At 45.1% G+C, this 23,144-nt stretch overlaps 1 protein-coding gene across 3 annotated transcripts in view; it reads left to right on the top strand.

Moving 5' to 3' along the window:
* Nucleotides 1–23,144, top strand: part of SYN3 (synapsin III) — a 279,822-nt gene that overhangs the window by 87,546 nt on the left and 169,132 nt on the right. For 2 of the 3 annotated variants that reach the window (XM_073324725.1, XM_073324735.1), the window contains exon 6: nucleotides 15,393–15,482. The exons of the other annotated variant lie outside the window; for it this stretch is intronic. In XM_073324725.1, the coding sequence (XP_073180826.1) occupies nucleotides 15,393–15,482 (90 nt within the window). The remainder of the gene's footprint in view (nucleotides 1–15,392; nucleotides 15,483–23,144) is intronic. 3 annotated transcript variants of the gene reach the window in all.

Genomic DNA, 23,144 nt, shown 5'->3' with positions numbered 1-23,144 from the left:
TTTTTCCTCTGTAACAGATTTGAATTAACTTTCATGGAGATACTCTGCAACCCTGTCAGCTACAGGCCAGGTTGGCTTTGGGACGCCAGTCGCAGCTGTATTCTCTGTGTCTCTGTCATCCTCAGAAGTGAAATATCAGCCAAAATCACCACTGCTTGTGAAAATATGGGCAACATTTACTGCACTTTCCCTATATTTGTACCCTGGGGCACCCACCGTCTAAACCTTTGGTGCCACAGTTTCCCCTCTCTCACCTGCTAGTCCAAACTCACCATGTCTTGAGCTGCAGAGTGGTGCCAGAACAAGGCACTTCAAAGCTAAAGAAAGAGTTCATGTTATTTATGAGAGGTCTTCATGGGAATAAAGTAAGGAAATTTCCCTTTCTCTTGCAAGTGTAAATCTAACAATGTCTCTTTCTGTTTTTAACAGCAGCCTCTTTTATGGTAGCCTTGAGAGGTGAACCCTCCCTGCCTGCTGAACCTCGGACCCAGATGTTTTATGTTTAGTGAGATCCTCCAGTCCTCTACGATTGCAGACTGTGAACACGGATTGGAGGGGCTGAACGGCCAAGAGCTGGGTGAAGGGCCAGGCAGAGAGAGACTGGATGCTGGAGGAGAGGCAAAGGGATAGAGACAGGAATTGGAAAGTGCTCAGACAACACACACTGATGTTGCAGAACATTATTGAGGTAAATGCCCAAAGACCCTGCACACATCAGCCTTTCCATTCCATGGAAAAATCCTGGTGGCTGCTCTTTGTACCCCCCAGCAAAACAGGTGGCAGCATGGTATGAACCCTTACCCTACTCCTCCATGCCAGGGGAGAATGAGGAGAATCATATACTTACACTGACCAGTGATAACTACAGGATCAGCCAACAAGCTCAGTGCACTACTTATTTTTACCATGAATGAAACATTGTTGTATGTTTTTAATATGTAAACATGTATGTTTATTGTTTTACTTGTTTGTGATAAATATGGCTCACCTGACAGTGATGCTAAAATGTTTTTAACTTGTTTATTTACACTTTGTTTCCTGTGTATATGTGCACAATAAAGTTTTAGTTTTTGAAATTCAGAGTATATTTATTAGTTTGCACCAAGCAGACATGCCGCCTTACAAAATTAATAACAAGAATCACTAAACCACCCACACTCTAGGTCTGTACACGTGAAGGAACACAAGTTCCGAAAAGCATGACACAACGCCACTGTGGCTGACTGTTAAAATGATCTTTAAAGGCCTCTCTGTACTGCATAGCTCCATGATTGGCAATTCTAATTGTACCTGGCTGTTCAAATTCAGCAGAGAGCTGGTCCACCTCACCCCTCCACCTTGCCAGTAGCCTCTCCCTTCATTTCACAACATATTGTGTAATACATAACATGCAGCAATAACATTTGGAATGCTTGCCTTGCTAAGGGGCACTCTAGCCATTAAACATCACCGGTGAGCTTTGAGTTGACCAAATGCTCATTCAAGATTCATCCTGCACCTGCTTAGCTGGCAGCTGAAACTTTTCTCAGTGCTATTGAGGTGGCCAGTGTACGGCTTCATGAACCAGGTGAGCATGGGGTAGGCTAGGTCCCCCAGCATCACCACTGGCATTTCAACCTTACTAATGTGAATGCATCAGTCAGGGAAGAATGTCCCTGCTTGCAGCTTTTGGAAAAGTCCTGTTGCACCTTAAAAAGGTGTGAAAATTATGGGATGGAATAAGCAGTACGGGATGGAGAAAGTGAAATTGTGGGAACTTAACTCCTAGTTCCCACAAATCCCTGGGTGAATTGCTGGTATCCCACAAAGCACTGCGAAAATGTCCCACAAGGCATTACACTGGACAGCAGTGCAAGGCACACTGGGATACCTACTGTGGTGCACCGCATCTTCTATTGACACAACTGCATGCGGTGAGGATGTGCAGCACTGATGCAAACAGCCAAGTGTGTGTGCACGCACCACCCAAGTGACTTACAAATGTCATCAGCTGAAAGCCAGCATAACTTAAGTTGACCAAACTTTGTAATATAGACACGCCTTAGGCAGGCCTGGTGCAGGGTGTAATGGCCTTCTTGCTTAGCAGTGTCATCAGCAGTAAATTGATACAAATGATCAATAAATAACATTAGCTTCCTGTTGTCTTCAAGCTGCAATTCAAGGGGCTGATACTGATCTATAAAGCTCTATATAGTCTGGGTCCTCCCTGCCAGAGAAATCACCTCCCTAATTTTGAATACTTAGGGCTTCTGAGAAGGCATTTTCAATACAAGGCCCTTGACTTTGAAGCTGGCTTCCACTGTTGGCCTGACACAGCCTGAGATTGTTGACTTTTGGGGCCTGGTGAAAAGCCCATTTGTTGACATTGGCTTTTTCTGGGGAAGGTGATGGTGTGACACATTTGTGCCTTCAGTTTGAGTCATGGGTTGAGACTGGGTAAGTTTAGTTGGCATGTGTCAACTCATTTTCGTAATTCTGTGTGTGCAAGATCCTAGAGATGAAAGATCCTAGAGATGAAAGTGACGGGCATATTTTTAGAAGTCTAAAAGAAAAGAAAAGAAACAAATCAGTGCCTTACAAAATGAAGCTGGCTGCCAGAACTGTGTGGGAGAAATTGGCTCTGCCATTGCCTCTGCTGTAGCTATTCTGGGCCTGATTCTGCCTTGCTTTACGCTGGGTGAATACTGTCTCCTCCAACCCCAGCAGTCCCAGAAAAGTCAAGGAAACCACTTAAACACTTTTTTGAAATACCCCTCTTTCCCCACCACCTACCCCCAAAATACAAACAAACTATGACGGGGTGGACTAGGCCCCTGAGGCCCCCTACTGGAGGCCTAGTGGCCCTGCCACATCCCACCCCAGAAAAGGACAGTAGAGAGGTCTGCCAAGCTGCCTAGAGTGGCTGTGTGGGAAGCAGCCAACTGGGGCCCAGCAGGCTAGTATAAGAAAAGCTGCAGGGCCAGGGTGAGTTCAGTTCCTTGCTGGATCTGGAGGAGAGTGGAGGATGCACCTGGCTGACTGAGGAAGCTACAGGACCTTGGACATAGCCGTGCTGGCAGAGGCTGAGGGGAACATGAATTAGCTCTGGGTTGGCTACTGGGACTCCACCAGGGCAAGGCCTTGATGTAAGGGTGAAGAATGTGCTGGAGCCATGGAGAAGTGGCCCAGGGAATTGTAGCAGCAATGCTGTTTATTTAAAGCAGGGGTGGCCAACCTGCGGCTCCGGAGCCATATGCGGCTCCTCATATAGACATGGACTCTGGGGCTAGAGCTACAGGTGCCAACTTCCCGATGTGCTGGGGGGGGTGCCCCCACTTCCCTCCTCTGAGCCTGTCATGCTCTTGCTCCTCCCCACCAAATCCTCCTGCATGCCACGAAACAGCTGATTGGGAGGGAGGGGGAGGTGGTGAGATGCAGGGCTGCTGGTAGGCAGGAGGTGCTGGTGGGAGGGGAGCTGATCGTGCGGGCTGCTGACGTATTACTGTGGCTCTTTGGCAATGTACGTTGGTAAATTCTGGCTCCTTCTCAGGCTAAGGTTAGCCACCCCTGAGTTAAAGGGATGTGGCAGATGGTTGCTATTTATAGGGTCCCTGGGCTAGGACCCAGAGTAGAGGTTGGGCCTGGGTTCCCCCCACCAGCCACTGGGAAAGTAGCATGGACTTTGAGGCACCTCAGAAGGGGAACTGAACTGTAGTGGCCCAGCTGAAGAGAGTCCCTGAGAGGGCGAAGATGTTGCCTCCAGGGAAGGAGCCCTGGGGCACTGCTCTATTCCAGACAACTTGAGAGAGATGTTACAGAGGGCACTGAGAGAGGCCCCTGTTGGATTTGTATCCCAGAAGGTGTTTGCTTTGCTTTTAGTACACAGACTGTGTGTGATTCGGCTGGAGGGCTGAGTCAGCGAAGACCCACCATGAACACACAGAGTGTGCAGGCATATGCGCTCCACCAGGGGGCGCTTGCGAGTAGGGCTGGATTAACTCTCCTGTCGGCTGGAGCTATTAGATTTTGTGGGGCCCCTGGGGGTTTGGAGTGTGGAAATAGGCTCAGGGCTGGGCAGGGGATTGGAGTGTGGGTGGGGGTGCAGCTCCAACTATGGGAGTTGGGCCAGGGATGGGACCGGGGTTGTGGTGTGACAGCAGGTTTGGGGTGTGAGCTCTGGGTGGGAGTTTGGGTGTGGGAGGGGGCTCAGGGCTGGGATAGGGGGTTGGGGTGTGGGGTCTTGGAGGGAGTTTGGGTGCAGGAGGGGGCTCTGGGCTGAGGTAGGGGGTTGGGGTGCAGGCTCCGGCTGGGAAGCACTTACCTCAGGCAGCTCCTCGTCAGTGGCGCTGTGGGGCTAAGGCAGGATCCCTGGCTCCATGCTGCTCCGCTTCCAGAGGTGGCCAGCATGGCCAGCCCCTAGGCGGAGGGGCCAGGCCGCTCTGTGTGATGCACACTGCCTGTGCCTGCAGCTGCTGTCCCTACAGCTCCCATTGACCGCAGTTCCCAGCCAATGGGAGCTGCGGAGCTGTTGCTAGGGGCAGCACACAGAGATTCCCTGAATGCCCTCGCCTAGGGGCGGCAGGGGCATGCTAGCGGGCCAGATGAAAAGAAGCAGCGGGCCGTATCCGGGCCTGCAGGGCCCCCCTTAGCCCAAGGCCCTGGGCTGCAGCCCCTAAAGCCCCTGCGTTAATCCAGCCCTGCTCATGAGGGGTGAGTGCACCCTGTTACACAAACAAAACAAAGAAACCGAAATCCACAAAGCAATTTACTTAATCTAAGATCTCAAACTGCCATTTGGCACTGCTAGTGACTTTATCTGGTTGGAGCTGGCTCAGGTATGCATTTCTGTCTTGCCTTTGATTACTGAGAGCTTCTCTGGCAGTGAAATCAAAAGATTTTATGATAGCTAGAAAACAAGAGACAGACACCAACAGCTTTTCTTGGGGATAGATATTTTTCCCTTGTTTCATTTTGATTGCAAAATAGGCATCCTGAAAGGAGGAATCTGTTTGGCAAAGGTTTTTGGAAACTTACTGGGTAGACATAACTGTAGGCGGGGCTGGGGGGGGGTGAAAAATGAAATTACCTAATGTTAGGCAATGAGGTTTTTCACATTTTGTTTGTATTTTCAAACATGATCCAATTTCATGAGAAGTTTCACAATTTTGTGGGGTTTTTCCCTCAACAGTCTGTAATGATTCCTCCACAACTGAGTGAATTGAGGCTGAAAAATACGCTCATTTTTGAATGATAATTGTGAATTTTTCAGTATTTCAAAACAATTTTTTTTAGAGAGATGGAAAATTAATTTGCATTGACAACATGCATAATTTGAACTTTTTAAAGTGAAAATAGCTATTTCACAGAGGCTAAACAAAAAAATGAATTTTCAGGATCTTGGAATTATGTAAAAGTTTTGGTATAACCACACCAGTCAGGATGCATTAGCCAATTGCAACAATCGCTGTGTTATAAAAGCTACAGTACAAAACTTCGCAGGATTTCATACAGGGTAATGATGTGCAGTAATATCCACAATTTTGTAAGACCGCTTACACCTCTTCACAAGGTGGGGGAGATCTGAAGCTTCAGAGTAAAAATTTCTGAATCACTTAGCCTAAGTGCCATTGACTTTCAATGGGATTTAGGCTCCTAGGTGACTCAGGGTATGTCTACACAGCAAAGAAAAATCCACAGCTGGCCCATGCCAGCCAACTCGGGCTTGCGGAGCTCAGGCTGTGGGGCTCTTTGACTGCTGTGTAGGCTTCTGGGATTGGGTTGGAGCCCGATCCCTGGAACCCCCTCCCACCTTGCGGACTCCTAGAGCCCGATCTCCAGCCTGAGCCTGGAAGTCTACACAGCGGTAAAACGGCCCTGCAGCCCAAGCTCAGATCGGCTAGTATGAGCCAGCCGCAGATGTCTAGTTGCTGTGTAGGCGTACTCTTAGCCATGTTAGAAAATTTTACCCTCAGCCTTAAGATCCACCTGTCCTTTTCTTTTTAAGCTCTTCCTACTGCAGTAACTTTTGACATAGACAAGCCCAGCTAGCTTAGGCATGCCATATTACTGCACATGCATGATTGTGTAGGGTTAGTAAGGGCCCAGATTGTGCCACCCATGAGTACACTGAGTAGTCCTATGCTCTGTATGTGATCTCATTGAAATCCATGGGGTTACTTATGCACTGAGGTACTACTGACTATGAGTAAGTATGGGCCCTTAGTGCAAGGAATAAGCTAGCTGAATGGCTGACAATAACATTCCTCTTAATTTAGGACACACATACAGGGAGGATACTTGACCTATTCTCATCAGTGTCAAGGATCTGGTGTGGAGAAAGTAAATACGAAAGTGTTTACTCCTTCACATAACAAAAGAACTAGGAGTCACCAAACAAAATGCATAGGCAGCAGGTTTAAAAGAAAAGGGGGTATTTCTTCACACAACACACAGTCAACCTGTGGAACTCCTTGCCAGAGAATGTTGTGAAGGCTAAGACCGTAACAGGGTTCAAAAAAGAACTAGATAAATTAATGGAGGATAAGTCCATCGATGGCTATTAGCCAGGATGGGCAGGAATGGTGTCCCTAGCCTCTGTTTGCCAGAAGCTGGGAATAGGCAACGGGATAGATCACTTGATGATTACTTGTTCGTTTCGTTCCCTGTGAAGCACCTGACATTGGCCACTGTTGGAAGACCGGATTCTGGGCTAGATGCACCATTGGTCTGACCCAGTGTGGCCATTCTTATGTTCATATCTAAGCAAGAAGATAAGAGTTGCTGTACTGGGTTAATCCATTGGTGTCTCTTGTACAGTATAGTGCCTATCACACATGTAACATTTGCTACTGAGATCAATATGAAAGATGTAAATTTTTTGCAATTCTGACCCATCTTATAATGGCGAGGGTGGGCAAAAAAAGTTCAGTCTTTTACCAGCATGTGTGTATCACACCCATTACTACAGCAGTGGCCAATACCTAAGGCTTCAAAAAGAAGGCAAACTAACAAGCAAATACCCCATATGTCAGCCAGGCAATTATTCAATAGCTTTAGTTATTTTCGTAGGGTAACATGTATACAGCATCTCTGTGTCTGTGTTTGTAGATCTGTGTGTGCACCCACTGTGGTGCATGTGTCTCTCTCGCCAGTGTGTTGATCTTTCTCTCTGTGTCTCCATGTCACTTTGTGTAACTTTTAAGTTCTGTTTTCTCACTTTGCTAGTCAAAACAGTATTTTGTTTTGTTTCTCTGGGATGTGCAGGGGTAGTTCAAATAGTTAAGAGACGCAATCTGTCCTCTTTCCTCTAGATCAACACCCTCGTTGCCAACAAAAATTATTCTAGGCATGGAATTTTTCCTCTTATCTGCTGATGTGCCCAAGGGGGTGATGGTACTAGTGGTGTGACTATGCCACCGATGGAAGATTTCTGGATTTTCTCAAACACTGAATTTCATCCCACACAATTTAGAAAAGGAAATCTTTGTGTGCCTACAAATCTAAGGGCAACTGCCATTTCAGTATGTGTCTGGCACATGGCCTTCAGACTGTTTTTTACAAACTGGCAGGATTTTTCATACAGGAATCATCCTTTAATTTCCAAAATGCTCTCTTCACCAGGACGTGCAAGAAGAAAAGGAGTACTTGTGGCACCTTAGAGACTAACCAATTTATTAGAGCATAAGCTTTCGTGAGCTACAGCTCACTTTAGTAAACAGAAATGTTTGCTAAGGTGGTCCAGTGATTGCAATGCTGTGAAGGGAACCCAAACGAAGGTACTTAGTAGACTTGCACAACATACTTTCATCAGACCTCACATTGTCTTGAACAGAGCCTTGGAATTGCAACTTGAGGCATTATGAACCTCAGCCTATGCTCGTGAAAGTTCAGCAAACACACTGCTGAGAAGCTAAAGGACTTTCCTCTCCCCATGCTCTGGGTCCGTTATTCCTTGAACAGCTATCCTCTTCCCCCAACCAGTCCTGGAACTTGGAAATGTCTCCTTCAGGATGAGGGGATCCCAAGGTTTGTTGTGAAATTGTTATTGTGTGGTTGCAATAAGAACCTTCCACAACTGAACTTTCCCCATAATAGAGGGTTAAGTTAACTGAACTTCTCTAAAAGAACCTATGGGAGTTGACTTACTTTCAAGCCCTGTGAATTGAACCTCGGGCTTCAGTTTGTGAATCTCTGTGCAGAGTTCTATTTGCAAATTCTCATAGCCTTAGCCCTGGGTTTGATTACATATTACTCTGCTTTGAAGGATTAGATTTTTATTGGTAAATGTTGATGACGTCAATTTCACCATACATGCACAAACCAAATTAAAAAAATATTTTCATGGTTGTTAATGTACGGGTAGGCAAAGTAAGAAAAATTCTGCTTGAGAACTTATTAAAGTTTGATTTAAGTGTATTTACTTTGTATATTTTGACATGTGATGTTGACAGTTTTTTGTTTAATGGTTATAAACTTTAACTTTTAGAATCTCAGTGTGTCCTGTCATTAAAAAATTATCTGACCTCCCAATAGCCTTCCCTCATAATTTCCTGGAACTGAACATTTAAATAGACGAAAATTTAAAAAGGTACTTAAAACTAAACACTGATATTCTCCATCAGCATTATAAAAAAAAATTGAATTCTGCCAAGCCCCCGGTACGTGTGTCAGCAGTAGCTAGAATTAGTGAGATGTTTGCTCCCAGCTGCAGCAGGCCTCGACAAGTAAATTCTCTAAATACCCATGAAAATTGATATCTGAGAGATTCATCTCAACTTAGAAATCGCTGAATTAAGAGAAGTAAGCAGTCCTCTTTCTGCAACATCACCAGTCCTGACTGTCAATAACAGCACTGCTACCTAGTTGAAAAGGAGCTTGCCTATTAGAATGGTGCTTATAGCACCTAGTGAGGTGCTTTAGGCACACTGCAAGGTGGCTACATACATGAATCTCAGTCACAAGGAACATAGATCATCCAGAAGATCCTTCCATAAGCAATTTCAATGATGTTTCTCCTGTTACTGTCTCCTTTCATCTCCTAGTCGTATCTGCATATTGTCCTCCATAAAATCTGTCTCTTTTGCCTCAAGGAACTTGCATGTCTTAACTCTTTGAGTGCCACAGCCTTGCATACCCACCTTTCAAATATTAGATTTTTTCTTTTACCAGAGAAAGATAAGGGAGTGTGCTGTATATGCAACTTACAGCAGGCAGAAGACTGTACATGTACAGGGCTGGCCTTACCATGAGGCGAATGGAGGCAGCCGCCTCAGGTGCCAGACTGTGGGGGGCGCCACTAGGACCCAGAGTGTAGAAAATTGTGTCTGCTGCTGGTGCATATGTATTCTCTCTGCTCGAGATGCACAGAGATGGTGGAGTGCTGTGCTGGAGGAAGGAGGGCACAAGAGACATAACAGGCAGGCAGGAGAAAAGGTGAGAGGGAATAACAGAAAGCAGCAGGAGCTGCAAGGAGAGAGAGGAGGAGGAGCCTCTTATGTACCTCTCTAGCACCCCCAGGAGCCTGGACTGATTAACACCAGCTTCTCAGGGAGCTTCCTGTTTCCTGCTGCTTCCCTGAACCCACTTGAGGAGAACAGGCAGTCAACTGAAGTAGCAGGAGCCAGTTAGGCCCTTAAGATGGTGATATCTTCCCTCACTCAGGCCCTGTTACCAGCCTGCTTATTTGTCCCCTTCAATTGAGTGTTGAGAGCCACACTAGCTGGCACAGAACTGCAGTCATGAGTGACAGAAGAAAACGCCCCAGAGCATTCAGAAAAAGAAAGAAAGCAAAGGAATCTTTTCTATCTAAGCGGGAAGGAGCTCTCCTGAGATACATAGACACAAATGTTCACGGTGAGCCTTTCAGCCCCAGTGAGGATGAGGGTGGTGAGGAGATGCCTGATCTTCCAGTTAGTCAGAGCGCAGGTGACCTGGCAGCTACTGCAACATCCATATCTCCATCTCAAATGGATGTAACCATGTGGAAGCGGGGGAATAGTCCTGCTATTGTGGGGAACTTTTCTGGCTTCTGCACTACCCCGGTGAAGTGGGCTAGCGAAAGGATCTGAGTCCTCACTCCCACTTCTTTTACCCAGTGGCCTCCCTGCCCTTGAGGACTCCCCTTCCACGCTCCTGTCTGGCAGAGTCCTTGTAACCCCAACAAGGCTGGGCCCAGGATTCCTGGGGCGGGGGCTCGACCCCCAACTCTGCTGTGGTCACCTAGGATGGGCTAGGGTGTCCCCACTCCGGGGTACTCTCTCTGCAGTGGGCACTTCTCTGACCCACTGACCATTACGTACAAGTTAAAGCAAATGCAAGTTATTTAATCAACAATTAATTTTAAAAAGAATAAGGGAAAATGGGAAAGGTTAAAGGAAACATCACCCCGCTCTGTGGCAGGGAACATCACAAACAGTGTCTCTGGAATGTCCGGGCAGTTCACAGTCTGTTCCTTGTAAGTCCCAGGCCTCCTTCTCAGGCCCTGGCTGTGCTGTAGGGATGCTGCGAGTTGGACACTTGCTCTGCTGGTGGCCACACGGTCTCAGGCTCTACGTGGCAGGGCCCTTCTTTCTAACATTGCCTCCACCCTGTCGGGGTTACCAATCCCCCTCCGAGTCTGGCCTGCAGAGCCTCCTGGCTGAGGTGTCTCCCTGCGCTGGGCCCATTGCCCAGGGTCCCCCCTCGCTCTCCCCAGCTGCTCATGACACCCGGCTCTGGACTGCTCCGGCTCCTGCTCCACTCTGCCTCACCACAGCTGCTGCTCTGCCTCCAGCTCCCTGGGCTGCTTCTTGGCCCCTCCGGCTCTGGTTGCTACAAGCTCTCCTCCCAGGCCAGGTCTGCTCCACAGGCTGCTTCTGTGACTCTGCTCCCAGCACTGACCTGCTTCCTGGGCTGCTTCTCTGGCCACTCTGGCTCTGGTTGCTGCAGCTCTCCTCCCAGGGCAAGTCTGCTCTCTCTGGGCTGTGCCTCTGGCTTTGGAGCTGCAGCTCTGCTCCCAGGGCAGGGTCTGCTCTCTCTGGGCTGCTTTTCTGGTCCCTCTGGATCTGGCACAGCTCTGCTCCCCAGCTTAGCTTGGACCCTTGCTTTCTCTTTAGCTCAGCCCCACTCTGTCTGACCCAGGCAATTCCAGCTCACACGGAGGACGGGACCGCCCTGGCCTCCTGACTCCCTGATTAGCCTGCCCGTCCTGTCATTCAGGCTGACCTGGAGTATTGGCCTCTCCCCATTGTTCCTGGGGACTGTCAGTCTCAGGGTCCTGATTTCCCATCAACCCCCCTTTTAGTACTGGGAGCTAGCAACTAAAACACCCCCACTGAACATTAGTAAGGGGGCAACAGTCCCCTTACACACGCACATTCCTGAAGAAAAGTGTAGATCAGAGAAGAGTGTAGTGGAGGCGCAAGAAACAGCTGCTGCTGAGTTTAGTTCCTTAAGTCTAGATGATCCAGGACTTGAGCAGTAGCCTGAGGGACTTCCTTGTACTGCATAGGCCACAGCAAGTGAAAAACTTCATGTTCCCCAAAGACAATGAAAATAGAAGTTTCCATCCAACACATTACTGATGTGAAATCCCCAATGGTGACAAAGTGGAGAGGCCATGGCTTATGTACTCAAAAACCCAGAATGCTGCATACTGTTTTTGTTGCAAACTCTTTCAATCTAATGTTCCAGCCACATTGGGTTCTACAGGAACAAAGGACTGGAAAAATCTGGCTAGAAATCTGGCATGCCATGAGAAGGCAGCAAATCACCAGAGAGCATTCCATAGGAGGAAAGAACTTGAGATGAGACTAAGGTTAAAGGCCACCATAGATGATCAGCATCAAGAGAAGATTGCATCAGAGTATCTTTACTGGCAAAATGTTCTGAAAAGGCTCATTGGCATTGTGAGAATGCTTGCTACCCAAAACCTAGCACTGTATGGCACTTCAGATCAGCTGTATGTGCCAAACAATGGAAACTTCCTTAAAATTGTGGAGCTGATGGCTGAGTTTGATGCTGTACTCCAGGAACATCTAAGAAGAGTCACCACCCAAGAAATGTACACACACCACTACCTTGGAAAAACCATTCAAAATGAGATCATACAGTTATTGGCAACAAAAGTCAAACAGAAGATTGTGGCAGATCTGAAGTCAGCAAAATGTTACTCTGTTCTTCTGGACTGCACACCTGACATCAGCCATACGGAACAAATGACTTTAATGGTACGTTTTGTAACAACAACAGAACCTAGTGAAAATGTCCCTGCAATGGTGACTGTCAGAGAGCATTTTCCAGAATTTATTGACATTGATGATACTACAGGAGCTGGTATGACAAATGTGCTTCTTAAAAAGCTGGAAGATATAGGAATTGTGATAGCTGACATGAGAGGTCAGAGCTATGATAATGGTGCCAACATGAGAGGAAAGAACAGAGGAGTGCAGACACAGATCCGAGAGTTAAACCCTCGAGACTTTTTTGTCCCATGCAGTTCTCATGCATTGAACTTGGTGGTCAGTGATGCAGCATCAGCTTCTAGTGAGGCTGCTGAATTTTTTTATGTAATTCAAAGCATCTATGTATTTTTCTCTGCATCAACTCATTGATGGCAAATTTTGAAGCAACATCTGGGAACATCCTCTCTGACACTGAAACCACTGAGTGCCACATGATGGGAAAGTCGAGTGGAGGCGATAAAGCCTATCAAACACCAAACTGGGAAGATAGATGATGCCATATTTGCCATTATGGAGGATAATGCTGTGACAGGAACTGTTCATGGGAGAACAGTGGCAGAGAGAAATGGAATCACCAGAAACATACATAACTTCAAATTTCTGTGTGGCTTAGTGTTGTGGCATGACATACTGTTTGAAATAAATATTGTAAGCAAGAGACTCCAAGGTGTTGACCTTGATATATCTGGAGCAACGGAACAACGGGACAAAGCAAAGTCATACCTACAGTCTTTCCGGTCAGATGAGGGATTTCAAAACATTCCGAAGAGTGCACAGAAGTTGGTAGAGGAACTTCACACTGAAGCTATTTTCCCACCCATTCAAGAATACAAGAGTCACTGAAGAAGACATTTTGGTTACAAGGTACGGGATAATCCCCTAAGAGACCCCAAACAACAATTCAAAGTTGAATTCTTTAACCAGGTGCTAGATTGTGCAATACAGTCAGTTGAAGAATGTTTCATGCAGCTCAAGGAACACAGCAGTATATTTGGGATTTTGTAGGATATTCCAAAACTCCTCACTATACCTGAAGAAGACCTACACCAGCAATGCAGGGCACTAGAGACAGTGTTGACACATGATGACATGCGCAATATTGATGCGAGTGATTTAGGTGATGAACTGAAAGCCCCTTCAAGATACATTTCAGCAGGATCAACTGCAAAGGCTGGTCTGGAATATATGTGCACAAATAAAATGACCACCCTCTTTCCAAATGCTTTTGTTGCTCTGCGCATACTTCTAACACTTCCTGTAACAGTTGCCAGTGGAGAATGCAGCTTCTCCAAGCTGAAGTTAATAAAAACACATCTACGCTCCACAATGACACAGGAGAGGCTGGTCGGCCTTGCCACCATTTCAATAGAGCATGAGCCGGCCCAGACTGTGGACCTTCAGGAAGCAGTTCAAATCTTTGCAACCAAGAAGACATAGAAAGCACCACTTTGATTATTCAAACAGATAAAAACGCCAGTGTTTACTACGCAGACAAGAAAAGTTACACTTGCTGTTCGAGCGTTTGAAAGTTAAGTGTTACTTAAAATTTTTGAACAAGGCATTTTAAGTTGTTAGTTCTCCTTTATTGGGGTAGGTAGCAGAGCAGTACCGTGAGAGGAGTAGAACAGGAAGAAGGCAGAACTGAGACCTTTCAAAGTTTTGGTCTAAGTGAGGGGCCATGGGGGCGTCATTTGAGCTCCCTGCCTCAGGTGCCAAAATGTTGTGGGTTGGCCCTGTACCTGTAATAGTGTGTAGATATTTGCAGATTGTCAAATTGGAGTTGAAATTCCTTGTGATACAAATTATTATAAGGTTGTGGAAGGTGGGTAGAAATCAAGACTCTGCTCACTTAGAATAGCTCTGTTATCCCACTGTCAGATTATCACATTGTGGGATGCTTCATGTGTAGCTGTGTGTGATCCTTGATGATAAACAGTTAATTATGTGTGTGTTGTCCTGGCTTACCATGTTAGCTCTTGTGCATGAAGTACTTCCTGAGGACTCTGCTTTCCAACATAGACTTTGCACACTGCTTTCCTCAAATAACTCGCTTAGGATGATGTCTCCTTTGACCCCCAAGATAAATGGGGAAGTAAGAGGTGAACTTTTTTCTATTTCATTCTGTGTGCATCATGCTACATGCATGTAAGATTGGTGACAGACCCTCTCAAGTGAACCTAGTCACAAGAGATGTTTATATGAGATAGACATCAGGTTCATGCTTTCTTTGCCCAGCACTCAAATTGGATGGTGTAGAACAGTGATTTTCAACCAGGCTATGTGTACCCCTGGAAGTATGCAGAGGTCTTCCAGGAGGTACATCAGCTCATCTAGTTATTTGCCTAGTTTTACAACAGAATACATGAAAAGCACTAGCAAAGTCAGTACAAACTAAAATTTCATACAGACAATGACTTGGTTATGCTGCTCTATATACCATACACTGAAATGTATGTACAATATTTATATTCCAATTGATTTATTTTATAATTATATGATAAACACGAGAAAGTGAGCAATTTTTCATAATAGTGTGCTGTGACACTTTTGTATTTTATGTTTGATTTTGTAAGCAAGTAGATTTTAAGTGGGGTGAAACTTGGGGTTACTTAAGACAAATCAGCTTTCTGAAATGGGTACAGTAGACTGGAAAGGTTGAGAGTCACTGATGTAGAAAACTCTCTCTTTCTAGTGAGTGTCTCTTTTGATTACTCTCATACCTTTTAAGAAACATCACCAATCCTTTATTTGGTTGCATGGGGGAGAGAGTTTTATTTTGTTTTGTTGCTATACATAAGTGGCTACTACTTATTTCGGTCACACACACACACCGAAGGAGTGCTTGGGTCTTAAGCCCTTTCCTCCACACTCTCACGAAGAGCCGCCCTCTCTTTACTCTCAGCCCTTCTGTGCTGTGAAAGCTAAACCTGTTTATAGTGGATCTGTAATTGAATGCAAGCTGGTCCACTTCCAGTCTCTTCACTTAACTCCTTCCCTTCTCTCAAGTGCATGAATTTTATGCACCCCATGAGAGATAGTGGTAGCTTAGCATGCTATATTTTTCACCATTGTCAATTGCAGAAAGGTGGGTGGGAGAAGATAATGTGATTCCCCAGCCCTCCTTCATACCAGCACTTTTTAAAAGCATTAGTTTATTGTCTAATAAACAATAGACACTCTCTCTCTCTTTAGTTCTCTCAGCTAATTAAAATCTTCAACTCCCTGGGTCCTGAGAAGTTCCCTCTTGTGGAGCAAACATTCTTCCCAAGCCATAAGCAGATGGTAAGTGTCCTTTGTTTATTTTGATGATGATCTAGTTGGGGAAGATGCAGCGAATCTGTGGTTGGGAGTGGAAAGAATCACTCACTCTGGGAGCCCTGGCAATTTAAATAATATCTGTAACTTTACAGACAATAAATTACTAGCAGAAAAATAGCAGGCATAGAACACGTCCCTGGGTGCCTCTTTCCTTTTCCCTCAGTTCCTGGAAAGACACAGATGGTGAAAGAGTGAGAAATAAATTGCTGACTCTGGTTGTCATAGACAGGGAACAGGTCTGTTTGGATGTGGCTGAGTTGGTCTTTGCGCTCGTCCTAATGCATAGAAGAGCAGGACGATCAGAGATGTGGGGTGAAGCAGAAGTTTCTTACAAAAGAGTGCTGTGCTGCTGTTGATTTGTCTCATCTGTCACATGGTTACCATCTATTAGACATACTTACCAGCTGTTGGATTGTTAAATGAAGCAGTTTCGAGTTTTTGAACATGAGCTCTTATTCTGTTTGTCTTGCATAATTTGCTGTAGCGTAATTGCTCTTGGTGTTTATTCATCCTATCTGTGAACTAGTACATACTGTACCTTAGACCTGCACAATAATTAGGCATTCCATGGGCTCCTTAAAGGCAGCGACTTCCTAAGAGTGCTGGGCAGCTGTCTCCTTCTGAACCTGGGGAAGGGAGCAGAAGTGGGAGTGTTTAAACAACTCAGTTGTATTTCTTTTGGTTTTCCCTCACAAGTGGGGTTGACCCTAGGCAGAGGCATGACGACTCTTAGTCTGGCCCTTTGAGAAGCTCAACGGTCAACACGCATCCATGAACATATGACTCCTTCTGCCTCCCCCAAAGATCTCAATGGTCCTTTCTGTCTATGAGCCCTGACCCCATATCTGAATTATCTCCTGCTTTTCAGTTTGTATAGCTGGGTTCATTTTGAATTCAGGTGCAAGGCTGGTGGCCTGTTTAGGGCCAGCCCTGCTTTTGAGATGAAAATTGGTGTCCTTCCTCAATTACTCATATGACACTCATAATACAATATCTCCTGACCTAAATCCCTCTTACAGGCCAGTACACAGCCCTGCAACTGAGAGGTCATAAGGCTAGAAGGCTTACTGCAGCTAAGTATATCAGGGCTGTAAATGCATAAGACAAGTCGAACAGTATCCAGATAGGGCCCTCCACCATTTTTTGTCTGTTTAATTTTGTTAATAAGACCAATGCTACCAACTTCCCTAGTCCAACCAGTTGGGTTCTTCCTTAATCTTCATTGGTAGGATTAGTAGTGATATAAGGGTTAGATATTGTAGATAATCTTTTACATGAATGGACATCCAATAAGGCAGTTATCAAACTTCTATTTTGAGATTTTTTATTTGCTTTTGTTAATTGCAAATTATCAATCGCAGTAATTTAATTGTGTTATGGATGTTGATTGATATCTTCACTTTAAATATGTAGATCAATATTTAATTGGCTTAATCTGCAGCAAAGAGATGTAGGTTAGATATTAGGAAAAACTTTCAAATGATAAGGATAGTTAAGTTCTGAAATAGGCTTCCAAGGGAGGTTGTGAAAACCCCATCATTAGAGATTTTTAAAAACAGGTTGGACAAACACCTGTCAGGGATGGTCTAGGTTTACTTAGGTGCTGCTTTATCTTAGGGGGCTGGACTTGATGACTTCTGGAGGTCGCTTCCTCCCCTGCATTTCTATGGTATACTGAAAATATGCATATCTATAATTCTAAGGCACGTCCCATACTCATAAATGTCTGACAGAATGAAAGAAGCCTCCACAATTGTTAGCAAAGCTGGGTGGTAATATATAGATCTACTCAAAGAGAGAGACACATGTCTTGGAAAGTGTTTGAGTCCACTGAGCTGTGCTTCCGTGTTGCTTTATTTTTCCAATGGTCAAAGTGTCAGGCTTTTTTATGGTATCTGACTGTGGGGTGGCTGGGCCCAGAGATGATGTGGCTGATTAGCATGCCGTATAATCAGAGGAAAGTTTTATGGTTGGTGGCTGCAGAGCTAGAAAACAGGTCACGTGATCCAAAGGAGGCCACCCACTTGCATTATCAGCGGGTCTTTAGGTTCACTTTGGAGTAAAAAACTGCAAATGATGAGACATTCTTACCATATATGAAAAAGATGCTTATCTTTCCAGCTTGTCCAATATTTCTGGCTCTTGCCTTGGTCTTTAATCAGGGGCATAAAGAGAGCTTTTGTGGTCCAGTTGTTTGGGTGCTACTGTGGGATTCTGGAGATCTGGGTTTGAGCCCCTCATCTGCCACAGATTTCTTGTGTGACCTTTGGTAACTCCTTTGAGAGCAGATTTTTTGAAGGTATTTAAGTGCTTAAACATGTAGGTAGATGCCTAGTGGGATTTTCAAAAATCCCCAAAAAGTTCCCAGCTGCTTATGAAAATCCCACAAAGCATCTGTATGTGTGGGCACCTAATACCTTTAAAGTTCTGACTCGTAGTCCCTCTACACTTCCATTCCCCATCTGTAACATGTGATAATAGCACTGCTGCACTTCAAAGGAGAAATGTTAGACTGTGGCGTGCTCAGATGCTACAGTCATGGGGGCCAGATAAGTTCCTGAGACAGACAGATAAGAGAATGGTGTGTTCTTTACACTGGGCTACAGTTTGTCCTAGTTTAAGTCAAATTAATTTGTAAGGCCCGATTTCATTTAATCATATCAACAAATTATGAGGACACTTTGTCATCCAAGATGCTCCAGGACAGATGTGAATGTGCCTTGCCCTCACATCAGGACTTATATTTCTAACAGAGCTGGGCAAACTGTTTGTTGCAAATAAATTGTCTGACAGATATAGCTTTTTTCCCCACCCCACTGTTTGGAAATCATTTGTAGACTCATCCAAATGTATTTGTTGTTCATGAGATAGTTTGGATAAGTAATTTCCAGCCAGTGGGTAGCATTGTAGCATTGTTTTGACTCCTGGAAAGAACGATGGAACCCTTTTAAACAGGGGAATAACAAATTGCACATAATTTCTTATCGGAGGCGGGACTTGCCAAGCCAGTTTGCGGCAGCCTTGTCAGCGAAGTGCAGAGCCCACAGACCACCATCAAAGCTGGTCAGAGAGCAGTCACCAGTGATGTGTGACATTGTCTGTCTTTGGCCACAGCCACATGTGGGTCCTCTTATTGGCCCCGGGTGTGAAGGATGGCTGCACATTGACTCTGACCTGTTCGACAATACTGCAAATAATAAACAGCCAATAATCTCATTTGTACGCAAACGCTATTGTTCATGTACAAATATGGGTATCCTTATGAAGAGCAGCTACTCCCCAAACATTTGGGCAAACAAAAGCCTATTTGTGCAAATAGAGACTAGAAAGGGGCATGTATGTGATGGAAGCAATGTTGGGTGCTTTTCCCAGTCTCTGCCACACACATCTGCTGTGACTTTCGCAAGTCACTTAACTGACCTGCTTCAGCTTGCTCATGTGTAAAATGGGAATAATAATACTTTCCCACCTCACTGAGGTGTTGTGGAACTAAGGTTGTTGGTGTTTGTAAAGCATTATATGACCATTGTATGGCAGGCACTATAGAAGTGTTTATGAAGATACTTGAGTTAAATCTCTTCTTAAAGTAACTTTCCCTCACTAGTACAGTTGTCAGATCAGAAAACACAGCTTTGCATGTCCAAACTTTTCCAAATGCTAATAGGCTCCTAATTGGAAAGGGGTATGGATGAGGACTAGTCATAAAGAAGTTCAGAAAATCGTGTGTGTGGAAGGAGGGTTCTGTGATGGAAACTTTTGACCCCCCCCTCTCCCCCCCAATTTTTTTTTGTCAAAATGTGCAATGGAAAATTTCTACTTTTTGCCAGAAAACCAAATATTTCTGACAAAAACTCAAAATTGTGAGGGAAAATATTAATGTAGTTGAACACCCGACTTTTTGTCAAAAAGAAAGCTTTGATGGAAAATTTTCGATTACCCATAACTAGTCACATTAAAGAGATATTCCAAGGGTTGAGATTTTCACAATGGAAAGGATTTGATTGAGTAACCTCCACCTTCTCTCATTATGGGCAGTAAGTCCATGAAAACACTGGTATATTGGATAAAATGTGCTTCAAACTAGCCTTTATGGAGCAGCCTATTGTAATAGCAACAGCCCCCTTTGCTGCACACATCATCAGTGTAAATGTTCCTCCTCAGGAGCAGTCAGTGTTACCCGTTCAGCCATAGTGGCTGCATTGCTCTGTAGTGACCCCATCTGGCCATCTAAAAAGTGGAACTCACAGACTCCAAAAGGGATTTCCTTCCATTTTGCGGCTGGTGACCCCAACAACAGGACCTCAGGAGAGTGGTTGCTTTAAAAAGAGAGGGGGATTGTTGAGGGAATCTTCAGGAGTAGAACAATTGCCAGAGGCTTGATTTTCAGGTAAAAGCCAATGAAAAAGCAACATTTGTATATGTTAAAGTATATGGTACCAGTTGTATATGGTTAAAGTAAAGGACTGACTAACATAAGCAAGGCAGAGATAGAATGTCTGTGATAGAAATAAAACCACTTTACTGCTTAGAAGAAAAGGACACTATAAAAATTGAACATTATGCGGTATTACCTTAAAGACAGTATACATTGAGTATAAAATTTATAAATAGCATGGAGGAAAACTGTAAACTAGTGTTACAGAATTTAGCAACAAATATATTTCTTCTGGATAAAATTTTCTCCCAGGCTTCGTTTCCTTTCCCCAAATTTCTGTGACTACCAGGAACAGCAGAGGGGCTCAGTGAAGAAAAGGGAGTGACCAAGATACTGATTAAGCCACTACAACAAAAGCAGCAACATAGGCTTAGTGGATTTTTTTTTTTTTTAAGGATTTTGTCAAGATTTGGTGGACAGAAAACTTTGAGCTGCATGGGAAAAAAAAAAAAAAGTTTGCACCATCCTTTGAATTTTGTCACTCCCTTCCAAAATACAAAGGATTCATAGACTTAGAATATTTTGAAAAAAGTTGAAGAAATATACCTGGCAAGTCCTGTGAAACAATGGGAACTCTTTCTTCCTTGTGCCTTCCCTTTGAGTTCTTATTAAGTGGTGTGTTCATGGGCACCCTGAGATAGCATTTTCCCCACTGGTGAGTGTGGAAGGTCTACGTTGATGAGTCAGACATATTAAGGGTATGTCTACACTCTGACCTGGGGTTGCAAGTACTAATGTGCTAATAACAGAGCGTAGCCGGAGTGGCAGGAGGGGCTAGCTGCCAAATAGCATCCCTCTAAGACACTAGACACGTACTGTACTTGGAGTGACTAACCTGTACCTCCACTGGTGCTCCAATCAGAACTAGAGTGGGTTTGTCTACTCCAGTGGGGAATTACACCCCAGTTCAAAGTGTAGATGAGGGTCATGTTTGGCACACCAAAATTAGGCCCTGATCCTGAGGTTTACACTGTGTTGGTGGAGTGCTCTGTCTGCACAGAGCCCTATTGACTTTAGTGGGACTCTGCACAGGAAATTCCACATACAGATAATCCCCCTCACCCTTTTCCCTAAAGAAAAAAAATGGGGAGGGGGGAACACCCCCCTCCCAACTTTAAAAGGAAACAATATTTAAAGAAACCAAGAGCCCCCAGGCAGAGTTGGCAGTCGGAACATTCCAGTACTGTGCTTGTGATGAGAACTGGAAAGTGAAATTGGATTTGAAAGTGAAACTGACGGATCCGTTATCCAAGCTCAGAGAATGGGAAAGGAGTCCAGGAGAGCTGGCTGTATTTCAAGGAATCCCTGTTGAGGTTACAGGGACAAACCATCCCGATGTGTCGAAAGAATAGTAAGTATGGCAGGCCACCAGCTTGGCTTAACGGTGAAATCCTAGCAGATCTTAAGCATAAAAAAGAAGCTTACAAGAAGTGGAAGGTTGGACATATGACCAGGGAAGAGTATAAAAATATTGCTCGGGCATGTAGGAATGAAATTAGGAGGGCCAAATCGCACCTGGAGCTGCAGCTAGCGAGAGATGTTAAGAGTAACAAGAAGGGTTTCTTCAGCTATGTTGGCAACAAGAAGAAAGCCAAGGAAAGTGTGGGCCCCTTAATGAATGAGGGAGGCAACCTAGTGACGGAGGATGTGGAAAAAGCTAATGTACTCAATGCTTTTTTTGCCTCTGTCTTCACGAACAAGGTCAGCTCCCAGACTGCTGTGCTGGGCATCACAACATGGGAAATAGATGGCCAGCCCTCTGGGAGAAAGAGGTGGTTAGGGACTATTTAGAAAAACTGGACGTGCACAAGTCCATGGGGCCGGATGAGTTGCATCCGAGAGTGCTAAAGGAACTGGCGGCTGTGATTGCAGAGCCATTGGCCATTATCTTTGAAAACTCGTGGCGAACGGGGGAAGTCCCGGATGACTGGAAAAAGGCTAATGTAGTGCCAATCTTTAAAAAAGGGAAGAAGGAGGATCCTGGGAACTACAGGCCAGTAAGCCTCACTTCAGTCCCCGGAAAAATCATGGAGCAGGTCCTCAAAGAATCAATCCTGAAGCACTTACATGAGAGGAAAGTGATCAGGAACAGTCAGCATGGATTCACCAAAGGAAGGTCATGCCTGACTAATCTAATCGCCTTCTATGATGAGATTACTGGTTCTGTGGATGAAGGGAAAGCAGTGAATGTATTGTATCTTGACTTTAGCAAAGCTTTTGACACGGTCTCCCACAGTATTCTTGTCAGCAAGTTAAGGAAGTATGGGCTGGATGAATGCACTATAAGGTGGGTAGAAAGTTGGCTAGATTGTCGGGCTCAACGGGTAGTGATCAATGGCTCCATGTCTAGTTGGCAGCCGGTGTCAAGTGGAGTGCCCCAGCGGTCGGTCCTGGGGCCGGTTTTGTTCAATATCTTCATAAATGATCTGGAGGATGGTGTGGATTGCACTCTCAGCAAATTTGCGGATGATACTAAACTGGGAGGAGTGGTAGATACTCTGGAGGGGAGGGATAGGATACAGAGGGACCTAGACAAATTGGAGGATTGGGCCAAAAGAAATCTGATGAGGTTCAATAAGGATAAGTGCAGGGTCCTGCACTTAGGACGGAAGAACCCAATGCACAGCTACAGACTAGGGACCGAATGGCTAGGCAGCAGCTCTGCAGAAAAGTGGATGAGAAGCTGGATATGAGCCAGCAGTGTGCCCTTGTTGCCAAGAAGGCCAATGGCATTTTGGGATGTATAAGTAGGGGCATAGCGAGCAGATCGAGGGACGTGATCGTCCCCCTCTATTCGACATTGGTGAGGCCTCATCTGGAGTACTGTGTCTAGTTTTGGGCCCCACACTACAAGAAGGATGTGGATAAATTGGAGAGAGTCCAGCGAAGGGCAACAAAAATGATTAGGGGTCTGGAACACATGAGTTATGAGGAGAGGCTGAGGGAACTGGGATTGTTTAGTCTGCAGAAGAGAAGAATGAGCGGGGATTTGATAGCTGCTTTCAACTACCTGAGAGGTAGTTCCAGAGAGGACGGTTCTAGACTATTCTCAGTGGTGGAAGAGGACAGGACAAGGAGTAATGGTCTCAAGTTGCAGTGGGGGAGGTTTAGGTTGGATATTAGGAAAAACTTTTTCACTATGAGGGTGGTGAAACACTGGAATGCGTTGCCTAGGGAGGTGGTGGAATCTC

Source organism: Lepidochelys kempii, chromosome 1 (genome assembly GCF_965140265.1).
Source record: "Lepidochelys kempii isolate rLepKem1 chromosome 1, rLepKem1.hap2, whole genome shotgun sequence".
NCBI classification, from domain to species: Eukaryota; Metazoa; Chordata; order Testudines; family Cheloniidae; genus Lepidochelys; species Lepidochelys kempii.
Note: the sequence above shows the minus strand (reverse complement) of the source record. Positions and strands in the feature narration are given on the sequence as shown.